The sequence below is a fragment of the Setaria viridis genome, chromosome 9, assembly GCF_005286985.2.
Source record: "Setaria viridis chromosome 9, Setaria_viridis_v4.0, whole genome shotgun sequence".
Taxonomy (NCBI): Eukaryota; Viridiplantae; Streptophyta; class Magnoliopsida; order Poales; family Poaceae; genus Setaria; species Setaria viridis.
This window is the reverse complement of record NC_048271.2, coordinates 38,081,088-38,093,372: the sequence shown is the minus strand read 5'-3', so window position 1 is coordinate 38,093,372 and position 12,285 is coordinate 38,081,088. Positions and strand designations below refer to the sequence as shown.

General features: G+C 49.6%; 1 protein-coding gene across 1 annotated transcript; it reads right to left on the bottom strand.

The window, feature by feature from the left end:
- Nucleotides 1–6,925: 6,925 nt before the first annotated feature.
- LOC117835614 (L-type lectin-domain containing receptor kinase SIT2) lies at nt 6,926–11,013 on the bottom strand. The gene is made up of 2 exons (XM_034714965.2): nt 10,949–11,013; nt 6,926–8,960 (listed from the first exon to the last, which is right to left on the bottom strand). The coding sequence occupies exons 1-2, from the start codon at nt 11,011–11,013 to the stop codon at nt 6,926–6,928; spliced, it is 2,100 nt and encodes a 699-aa protein (XP_034570856.2).
- Between the last annotated feature and the right edge of the window lie 1,272 nt (nt 11,014–12,285).

Here is a 12,285-nt window from a genome sequence, read left to right as displayed (position 1 = left end):
TAGTATTTTCTTGTGGATCTAGAACATATTTTATGGAACAAAATACATGTAGTTCGAGAATTTTTTTTAATCTAAGGGGACGTTTGGATACCAGGGGTTAAACTTTAGTCCTATCACATCGGATGTTCGGATACTAATTAGGAAGACTAAACATAAGCTAATTACAAAACTAATTGCAGAACCCCTAGGCTAAATCGCGAGACGAATCTATTAAGCCTAATTAATCCATCATTAGTGAATGGTTACTGTAGCACCACATTGTAAAATCATGGACTAATTAGCCTTAATAGATTCGTCTCGCGATTTAGCCTAGAGGTTGTGTAATTAGTTTTGTAATTAGTCTAGGTTTAATACTTCTAATTAGTGTCCAAACATTCGATGTGACGGGGGCTAAAATTTAGCCCCCTCCTTCCAAACACCCCTAAGCTGAAACGATGGATACATGCACATATAGTTATAGAAATCCTTTTGTGGAAATGGAACATATTCATGTTACTTTTGAAACGAAAAAGAAGTCTAATGTGTCGCACAATCATCTTGGGAGAGTAACTCCAAGAGTATGCTAAAAAATTCTCCCCCAAAATGAGATATTGGAGGATATGCTAAAAAAAATTTCTCCTAAAAACGTATCAGCCCACAGCAAATCGCTAAAAATTACCCCCAATAATTCAAAACAGGCTACGTCATCGTATTGAACTCATTAGGATCCGTATTTTTTTTCCACCACGGTGACCAGAAGCCCCTCGCCCGCGTTGAGTTCCGGATCTGCCTTGTGTTCTTGGACTCGATCGAGGACGAGTCCATCTATCTTCCCCTTTCTCTTCCTCTGCTTCTTGTCCACCGAAGCATCTCCATCGATGTTCACAGAAATTCCTCCACTGTGTATAGCAATTCCTCCGCTTCGAGCTCCAGGTCGACGCGAATCCTCTTCTTGTCTGCAAGCTTGCCGCCACTACCTTGCCTGCAATTTTCCTTCCATAGCATGCAATGCAATGATTCCATTACGCATCCATGGCTCAATCGATCCGACCTTGAGGCGTCCAATTTATGCTCAGCTTGGTTCTCTAGGCAAAAAAGCATCAATTAATCTATCAGCTGCCAGCCTTTTTGATGCACGGCCATGAGCATGGCATGTGGTGTGGCTTTGGTCGACAACACCTAGGCGCACAGGCCGCCAACGCCATGCGTGCGTGGAGTTGCCGTGCGTGCGTGCGTGGGAGACGGCGCCTCAGACCTGCTGCGGGACACCGGTCGGAGTCTCAGACCTTATTTATTCATATACGCCGGGAGAGGAGGGCCGCCGTCGGGACACCACCGGGAGAGGAGCGCCAAGAGGAGGACACCGCTGGAACCAGCACCGGGAGAGGAGCGCGCAAAGGGGGCGCGGGAACGGAGGTAGGGAGGATTAGAGGAAGGCCGCGTGCGCTAAAATATGCGAGGTGAGGGGGTGTTTTTTCGGGTCGCTAATTTTTGGGAAGTTTTAGGTGAACTTCGTTTTTTTTCCTAAAAAAAGTATTGAGGTAAGATTAGCAGCCTCCTAGAGTTGCTCTAAGCCGGATAGATTTTGCCTAAAGAGTGCCAACCGAGCCATGATTTATTCCTAAATTTCTTCTCTATCCCATTCAGCCTTTCCTCTATTATACCGAACTCACAACTACGCGTGAATCAAATAAACACCATAAGACTGTACATCTTTCCCAAACAGTTTTCTACGAGTGCCCTACCATGTAAGTGTCCATTAGTATTTATTTTTCTTTCTAGTGGCCGACAATCATTGTCCACAGTTTTGTGGGTTTTTTTTCTATCGAGTCAGCAAGGAAAGACCGTACCTATTTTCGATCTCACAACTACGCGTGAATCAAATAAACATCATAAGATTTTACATCTTTCCCAAACAGTTTTCTATGAGGTGCCCTACAATGTAAGTATCCATTAGTATTTTTCTTTCCAATGGCCGACAATCATTGCCTATAGTTTTGTGGTTTTTTTCCGACCGAAGTCAGTAGAGGAAGACTCTACCTATTTTTTATAATTTTTTTATTCCAAATCCGTTTAATTCGCTCCCATAGGGAGTCAAATCCAGACCTACTGGGTGATACTCAGGTGCTCTAATTATTAAGCTAGACGCCTTCCACCAGTTTTGTGGTTAGTTAACCCAATATACTAAAACTGTTGTCCATTTGTGAGAAAAAGTTGTTGGGGAAAATAACTAATCTTGTAGTCAAAGGATATTGACTTTAAAGTAAATAAAGGCTAAACAAATGTTATTCACTTATTTTCCCAGTAACCTTTGTTTAATTTTCGTGAATAACCTGTACACACCGGAATGCTGAAAGATTTGCCAGAACCAAAGGAACCATGGGTGGAGACATTTTTTTTTACTAAAAAGAAACTGCTTAGAAATTGGTTTATTTATTTGCCCACGGATACCATATATGGTGCTGGCTTTCACCATTCCTTTATCTTTGCTGTAGCTTTTGGACATAATTCGTTAAGCAACTTCTGCGCGGATCGCGTGTCTCTTGACGTATGTAGTGAAGCATCGAATATTGCTGAAGAAACAACGTTCTGGATCGAGTTTTTGCAAAAGAATGGCCGGGCTTTCCTAAGGACATAGGGCCGGTGAGTTTTTGGACGATCGACAGGGACCGCTTTTGCGATCGAGCAGCGCGCCAGCGACACAGGCAAGCACAAGCTCTAGGCCAGCTTTCGCCTGGCCACACTGTCCGTGCCCTGCTGGTGTGTTCGTTGCGGCAGGCAGTTGAGTTGGGGGCTCCGGTGCTAGCTGCTCGTTCCATCGCACTTGCCACGCTACTACACCATGCACATATATGGCAGCATAGAGCCATGTGACTGGATGAATGAATGAAAAAACAAGAGAGCGATCGACGAGAACTGTTCGCTTCAGCTTATTGAGCTGTCATCAAACAGTATTTTTCTCTCATAACAAATCAATCATTTCAGCTTTTCAACTAACTTATAAGCTGAAACGAACAGGCTAATCTCTCCATTTGAGAGCTGGTGCATTCCCAGCTCAATGTGGGTATCCACGTCGCCCGTAACCCGCGAACCATCCATCCGCTTGTCTCTCTATATGCACCGTTCGATGCGGGTAGGTTCGGGTCTCAGCTCACTTCATCGTCGACCCGAAAGCTCGCGAAACCTCTCGAAGCCGTTCACGCCGTCAGGCTCGGAGTAAACCCGCTCAACGTCCGGTCGTCCTCACTCCCTGCTCCCGTCGCCTCCTCTCCCCTCCGCAGCCTTAGCCTCCCCGTCCCTTCCTCCTCTCCCCTCCTTCCCTCACCGCTCCTCCCCGCCAAATCTCCCCGCCTGCTGCAGCGTATGCTTCCTCTTGCTCCGTCGCCTTTGCCAGCAGGGGCTTCGATTTGAGAGATCCCAGCGGCCGGCGAGGGAACGAGAATCTGACTCTCTGCAGTGAGACACGGTGGCGGCGACCTGTCAGGTCCCGAAGGCAAGCAGGAACAGGGAAAATAGAGAGGCAGGCAACGAGCTGTCAATCAGCTTCTTAGTCCTCCCCCACTCTAATTAAATTAGTAAAATAGATCTAAACTTCGTTAAACTAGAAAGTGGTCCGAACTAGGATGTTTATGCTCCATTTTTATTACATTCATACTCACAGGTTCTTGACGTGTTAAGTTATGCAATTTCAAAACATGCTACGCATTATTTGGATATTTTCAGTAGTGCTATTTTCTAAATGAGGCTTGATCATATTTTTTTTATACCTCTAATTTTGTTATTCTTGATCAGTATTGCTTCATAAAGCCCTATTACCACAAATGTAACCGATCTGTTAATCCTGCATGCCTTAACTAGAACATTTGCATAATGTTTTCTTATTGACTAAGACAATGTCAAAAAAAAGTATCTAGGTCATAAGATAAAAAATAAGTGGCTCGATCTGAAAATCAAACTTCAGGCTTTCACCAACTCTCCCCTGTAGGAGCTGAATTCAGTCATTCTGAAACATTGTGCGAATCATTTCAGTTATTTATCTGAAGGCATCATATAACGTAAAATAAAAGGTGAGGCAATGATTCATTTTGTTAGACCTAAGAGTATTTCAGTATCCTTAACTATATTTGTATAACCCACTTATATACAGAGCAGGGAAGAAAAACTTGGGCAAAAGCATTAGCAGCTCAAAGCTTTAGTACCTGATCGACATAGAAGATTTATTTGCAATGCTCTCACAGAGAATAGCTGTATTTCCTTTGTCATCCAAAGATGCTGGTTATATTCTTTTGCAGATTATTTCTCTGCAGTTTTTACCTTAGAGATAATGCCAATCATTTGCTGATTAGTGTCATGGAAGAAAACATTAGTTTACCTTTCAGAAATATCTATGGTAAATCGTTGTTAGCATACAAACGCCTCAAATTTTGTATCAAACAGAAACTGATAAATTTGATCATACATTCAGAGCAGTCGCTATTGGTTATTTCATTTGTGATGAATTGATTATCTTTTGTAAATTGAGAACAGTGTTTTATACAGCTTAGTTGTAGGGATTTTGCCATACTTTTGGAGATTCAGCCATAAAAATATTGGATTCCTCTGTTGTTTATGAACTGCCTATATGAATTTTCTTCCAACAGCAACCTAGCGCAATTGCCATATGTGCCACTTACTAATTACCCTCCCTCAAGAAAAAAGGAAGAAAATGAAGGAAAATAAAAGGTTACCAACCACACCATGTGATGTATAACGTAGGAAATAGTTTAATATATGATGATACAAACAACGTAGGAAAATAATTTAATATGTGATGATACAAACAAACATGTAGCAGATACTCAAACAACACTACTGCAGTGTTCAACTTTTATTCAAATTGCATCGTCATATCATTTGAGACCAAATCATATATGATACCGTCATAGCATGTACAGGATAATTACTTTCTGCTCTCAAGATCGCTACCCTGCTCTGTGATGGGCCATTGAGCGCGCCCCAACGGCGCGCAATATTTCTAGTGTATAGCTGATAGCTGATGAGGACAGGCCGTTCAAGACTGGGCCGATCAGTGCCGTCGTCCTCCGCGCACTCGTGCTGGGTTGGGCTGCGGTTGTTCTTGCTCGATGTCAAGTCACTCGTGGGCTGCGGTTGGGAGCCCGGCCCGGTTTCAAGAACGCGGGCGGCGGTGCACGGCCCATGCCCGTGGCGTTTAGGATTGATTCGGCCTGCCGCGCGCGGGGTCAATGGCCCGCCAGAGAGGCCCGCGGTTCGTCGTTCGTTTTCTAACGGTTTCGTCGTCGTAGGGGGCGAGGCAGCAGCGACAAAACCATGCAGAACTGCGAGCTGCTCAAGCAGATCGAGTAAACATGGGGTATATTTGCATTTGTGCAGATATATCCTCCTGCCGGTGTATGTTTGAATGGATCGATCACCATGCAGTTGATGGGCGTTATTTGGAACACGGAGGCACGTCATGTTTTCAGGGCATACACAGTACCCAAAGATGCACCATCCAGACGAGAAATCGAGAATAGGTATACCAGAATATGCATGATAGGCTTCCGAAGTTCAATAATGCGAAGCGATCAGTGGGCTAGCAGTTTTAGTATGTACGTACGCACAATTAATCATGAAGCGGTATATCCTACACAAACACAAACATGAATGCATGCATGATCGGCAGTTCAGCCCCTGGCGCGGCGATGCAAATGATTGCGCGAGAACGGCGCCAACTTGTCGTGGCACCACGTCTCCGGCGGAATACAAGAATCATCGAACCATGTGGAATCGAATTCAGAATTCAGATACCCCTCATTGACTTGTACCGAACTAAATTCCAATCCCTGGGTCAACCGATCAGCGAACCAAGCCGCCTGCCGGATCATTAGGTGGCAGCCGAAGGAAGATCAACACCACCTCAACTCGATGATAAACAAGTTGGTGGACATGAACACGCGCGCGTCTATATATATGCTCGAGCAATTGCGCCATGGCCAGTTGCTCGGCCGCAGACACATACAACAATCGATCGGCATCGCCACCAGCATGCACAGCTGCTTCTTCCGCTTCGGTAGCCCGCGACGACAACAGGCGCTCCACGGCGGCGGCGTCACCGTCGTGTCACGCGGCTACGGCGGAGGCGGGGTCCGCTTCAAGATCGTGGTGAGCGATGCCGAGCTGGAGCGCATCGCCGCGGCCGTCGCGCGGAGGCAGCACGGCGGCGGTGTCGCGGCGGCCTGCCGCCGGCGCATCACGGCTGCGCCGCCCCCGCGCTCGGAGCCGGAGGAGGAGGAGGCCGCGAGCGCGTCGCGGCGCGGCGAGTGGCGGCCCGCGCTGGACGGCGTACCGGAGGAGGCGTAGAGCGTCGGCGGCGGCGCCGCAGAGGGAGAACGAAGGGCCGCGGCGCGCGCGGCGATTCCACACTTCGTCGACGTTCGACGAATAAATCCGAGTCAACTGAGCTCGGGGTTGGGATTTCGGAAAAGCCTGTGTACTTGTGCTTGTGTTACTGCAGGCTGCAGGGTGCGCACGTCTTGTTTTCCAGGAAGTGCTGCTGCTCTGCACTCCCGATGCTTTTTTCGACTAAGTTTTTTTTAAGAGTTCCTACATTTTTTACCATTGTATTTTAGATAATTAATTGAGATAATCTCTGCATTGTATGAACTTTGAACCACGGCAACCAAGTTGTGGCAGTTGGGTTCTTCTCACAGAATGGGGTGTTCAGGTTCCATTCGCCCGTTATCACATTGCCACGATGCAGATGGTACGTGTTACAAGTTGCCCGTTCAGATTGAACAACACTACTCTTCATATCAACTTGCAGACATAAAGCTAAGGTTATGATTCGGTGATTAGGGTGCGATCCACAGAAACAAATGTGTAGACGCTCATGTTGGAGGAAGCAGCGGAATCTAGTGTGCGTTAACACTCAACCATGATCAGATGATCACCGGCCAGCCAGCAGCGAGCCCCCTGACATTGTATTGCACGACGACCACGTCAGGAACGCCGACGACCCGACGTCGAGGGAATCCACGTCCGAGAACACGAGAACGGCCTCCTCCCGCATCTCCAGCTCGCCGTCCAGGTACTGGCAGGCCTGCCGCATGCTCGGCCGCGCCTCCGGGCGCGACTGGCTGCACATGAGGCCCAGCCACAGCACCAGCCTCGCCTCCTTCTTGTCGTAGCACCCGTCGAGCCTCTCGTCCACGGCGCGCACCAGGTCGCCGCTGACGTGGTGGCCTCGCACCCTCCGCAGCAGGCTCTCGCCGGTGACGGGGTCGATGGGCCGGCACCCGCACGCCACCTCGAGGAGCAGCACGCCGAAGGCGAACAAGTCGGTGGCCCTGCTGGCCCTGGCCGTCACGGTGAGCTCCGGCGCCATGTAGCCCAGCGTCCCGACGATGCGCGTCGTGGCGGGGTCAGCGCCGTGCTCGTAGAGGCGCGCGAGGCCAAAGTCCCCCAGCCGCGGGGCCATGTCGGCGCCGAGCAGGACGTTGCTGGCCTTGACGTCCCGGTGCACCACCACCTGCTCCCACTCCTCGTGCAGGTACACCAGCCCGGACGCGACGCCCCTGAGGATCCCGACGCGCTGCCCCCACGTTAGCAGGGGCTTTGGGGGCATGACGGCGCCTGCGCGGCCGAACAGGTGCTCGTCGAGGCTGCCATTGGGCATGAACTCGTAGACCAGGAGCAGGTCCTGCCCGCGCTTGCACCACCCGCGCAGCTCGACCAGGTTCCGGTGCCGCATGCGCCCGAGGCTCGCGACCTCGGCCACGAACTCGCGCATCCCCTGCGTCCCGCTGCTCGAGATCCGCTTGATGGCGACCTCGTCGCCGGAGCACCGGAGCACGCCTTTGTACACCTGGCCGAAGCCGCCAGCGCCGAGGAGCTTGCTGGCCTCGAATCCGTTGGTCGCAGCGTAGAGCTCTTTGTACGGCAGCCTCTGCGGGTGGTCCAGCTCCCAGTCCTCGAGCATCTCGGTGAGGGCCGCCCTCCGCCGAATCCAGAGTGCCAAAACGATCGCCGCGGCGATCACGACGAGCGTGGCCACGCAAGACGAAGCGGTTATCTCGATGACGGTGGATAAGGAAGGTGGGGGAGCCGCCTGCTTCGGAACTTTAGGGAGCCGGGAGAGATCGATGGCTTTCGCAGCTCCCTCGGTACTGAAACTCCATGCGAGGATGTAATGCGAGCTTGCCAACTTTTCTCCGGTCGACGACGAGAAGCCGACGTACATCTCTCGCTTGAAGACCGGCAGGAGGTCGATGGCGCGCGATATCAGCGGCCTGTGAGGGCGGCTTGGCACGGATACCGGAGCGATGGTCACGTTGAGAACCTTTGTTCGGCCGTCGTAGTCCACCCATGCCTGAATTGGTTGTGCACTCTCGAGCTTCACGGAGATGTTCCTGCCGTCGTCGTCGTCGTCGAAGTACCCGGCCGGCTCCGACACGTTCGACACGACGCTGTTCAGGTCGACGCCGACGTGGTTGCTGTCCGTCTCGTTCAGCCGCCGGACCTGCATCGTGTCGAACTCGACCGCGAAGACGTGGTTGCTGGAGTTGCCGTTGGTGTTCTCCCCGAGGAGGCCAAGGTAGATGCCGTAGCTTGCCCCGGGGAGCGCCTTGGAGGCCGCGACCACGAAGGCCAGCCCGTGGCCGCCGCCGTGGTCGACGGTCACGATGTCGAAGACGAAGGCCGTGCTGAACGAGATGACGGAGTTGCCCCTGACAACCTGCACAGGCGAGTCGAAGAAGGCGTGGCCCATGAGGCTGTTGCTGTCGTGGGTGAGCCGGAGCGCGCCGCCGCGCAGGACCGACGCTGAACCGTCCAGGCTCAGGTTGGCGGCGTGCTCGAAGCCGTTGTAGACGAAGTCGGCGCCGGCAAGAGAAGGGAGCAGGCAGTGAAGAAGTAGGGAGATCGCGGCGAGGTAGCCAAGAAGTGCAGTGCGAGTCGCAGGTGGAGCCATGGATGAAACTGAGCTGCTTTTTTTTTCTCCCGTGGAGCACACATTAATATTGCATCCGCTTCCGGTGATCTCAACCGATTAGCTAATCCTAAGCAACTGTCCTGTTCCTACGGTTGTTTTCTTCCCCTCCGGCAGTGGAACCGATGGAGTTCAGAAAACCCTACATCACAAATTGACAACGATCATCTAGCAACAAAGGGATCGTACGGTAAGCAACGAGACCAGTGGACTTGACTTTGCATGCTGTTATGATGTGGGGTGTTTTGGATCTTGTCCCGAACTAAAATTTATGTCACATCGAATATTCGGAGGCTAATTAGAAAAACTAAATACGAGCTAATTATAAAACTAATTACACAAATGGAGGCTAATTCCCGAGACGAATCTATTAAGCCTAATTAATTCATCATTAGCACATATTTACTGTAGCACCACATTGTCAAATCATGAACTAATTGTGTTTAATAGATTCATCTAGTAAATTAGTCTCCATCTATGCAATTAATTTTATAATTAATTTATATTTAATATTTTTAATTAATATCTAAATATTTGATGTGATAGAAATTTTAGGAGCTTGCAAACGCAGCGGCCCCGATTGGTCCCAGCATTCGAATGGATGCCGGATGGGGGTGGATGAGCCAGCGAAGCACTTGCCGGTTGCCACCTCGGCGAAGGACAGCTGAACATTATGCCGAGTTGCTAAAGTCGGGTGGGCCGGGTCGAGAAAAAGGCCGAAATATTTCAAGCTGAAAAATCACGTCCACGGCCGCCCACTTCTAATCATCACTCGGAAGATTTTCGTTGTCGTTTTCACTCAGATTTCGGCGCTCTCGATTGTGTCAAGATCCGTGCTGGAATGTGGAAAACTGAAAAACGTGGGGCGAGCGTGTGGGAATGGGGCCATGTTTACTTCACCCCTAACTCCCAACTTTGACACTATGTAAAAAGAAGATTTCTCATCACATTAAATTTGCGGTCCATGCATGGAGTACTAAATGTAGATGAAATTAAAAACTAATTGCACAGTTTTGTTGTACTTTGCGAGACGAATATTTTGAGCCTAATTAGTTAATGTTTGGACAATAATTCACAAATACAAACGAAACGCTACAGTGTGCTACAGTGCCAGCACAGTAATTTAGCACCTCCCAATTTAACCAACTAAACAAGACCTGGGCTGGCTGGGCCGAGTGTTGCTCACTGCCAGCTGCTAGTTTGGGTTGAGGAGGCGTGTGGGGAAAAAATAATCCTGCTCGGCTCGTTAGAAAATTGCGCCGAGCCAAGCCGATTATTTTGTCCAGTCCTGCCGGCGCGCGGGACCAAAAGCGGTTAGCAGCAGCAAGCAAGTCGCTGGTAGTAATCGCGTCCGGCCCAACAGAAAACCTAAGGGCCTTTGTTTGTTACCGTGTGGACGGACATCCGGGCTTGAGAGGAGTGGGCCGTTTCTCTTTAGCACAGCATTTGGATACCCCTGCTAAACTTACACGAGTCACAAATGTTTAGATGCTAATTAGGAGTATTAAATATAGTTTAATTATAAAACTAATTACACATATGAAGTCTAATTCGCGAGACGAATCTACTAAGCCTAATTAGTCCATGATTTGACAATGTGGTGCTACAATAACCATTTGCTAATGATGGAGTAATTAGTCTTAATAGATTCGTTTTGTGAATTAGACTCCATCTGTGCAATTAATTTTATAATTAGTTCATATTTAGTCCTTCTAATTAGCATCCGAATATCTAATATAACCATGCTAAAGTTCAAGAGTTTAACACCTCGTATCCAAACACCAGCCAAACAAGTCACCGTGTGAATCCGACCGAGATCCCTTAGCATAGGCATCGCAGCAGCCCGTTCCTTTCACAGGATGAATCCCATGGACAGAAAACAACCAACCAATCCAGTTGCATTGCAGCAGAACAAAAACTCATGTTTATCCTTCATCAGCAATAAACAATCTCCATGCCTACGCTTCAATCAGAAAAATCCACCTGGAAGAAACCAAACTAACAAATCGCCGGAGCACAGCAGTGAAAATGCCCAGCACATTCATCATGACCCGGCCGAAAAAAAAAAAGCATTTCGATGCCTCGCCGTACAACATTGATCCAGAGCCTTGAGATCTTGGAGCGTGCCCAACCTAGAATTTTGTTTTGGGATCACTGTTAGCTGAAATTCCCAAGCGATTAACTCGTTGCCATCTTGTGTAAACTTCTTTGAGCTGTTAAGATGCTGCTACTTTTTTGTCGCAAAGAAAAAAAATGTGTCATCCTTTCTTTTAAAGAAAAAAAATACAGAGCTCTTAAAGATTCTCTACTTCAGGCTCCAGAATTAGCAAGCGTCAGGCATTTTCGGCTCTTGCAGGACCATGGCATGTCCTGCCTACCAAACAAAGATAGTAGTACTGGTGTCTAGTCTATGAGCTACACTATCCACCACTTGTTTGTTTCCAAGCGTCCCATTCAGCAACTGCAGTCTCTTAAAATTTTTTTCCCCAAAATTATATATTGGGGGTTCTATTAAAAAGTTGTTTCCCTAAAATCATGTCATGTCACACCATATCCCAATAATAAACTCCCAAACTTCCCGATACTTCAAAACTGACCACGTCAGCACGTATGTGCCCTTGCTATAAGCTCCCCCCTCACAATTTCTTCTGCGTCGGCCATAAATGCTACAAGTGCTCTTTTTTTTTATCAGTTCCTCCTTGACCGGTTGTCCTTATCCTGCTTTCTCTAGCCACGGGATGCTGCCTCCTGCCGACTGCCGTGTAGCTTCCTCCATCTCCTAGTGCTGCTGCTAGCTTGCTGCCTCGTCGGAAGCCTGCCGTCCTCCCACAACTCCTCGCTCGTGCACCGCCCGAGCGCCCTGCTCATGCCGGCACCGTTGCTCGACCGCGCTGTGCTACCACGAAGGCCGCGGCGGAGATGGCCAAGGTGGAAGGGGGGCGGCGTGCAGCCGAGCCTCACCAAGCGGCTGCTGCTGGGGAGCCTCCTGGACATGCTCACCACGGCGCTCACCGACGCGCTCCCCAACTGCCTCCCCATTGCCATTGGGCCCCTACCACCTTCTCCTGGCGCCACCGTGCCAACCGTCGAAGACCCCCACAGCTTCCTCGGCTCGCTCAATCGTTGCCTCGCCGGTGCCGTCGCGTACGTTAGCTTCGGCACGATCGCTGCGCCGCCGCCTGACGAGCTTTGGGAGCTCGTGTACAGGCTTGAGGTCAGTGGAGCTCCCTTCTTGTGGTCGCTGCGGGAGGACGCGTGGCCGCTACTCTAGCTGGGGTTCTTGGACTGCGCCAAGGCCACTAATAACTTTGGCCGGATCC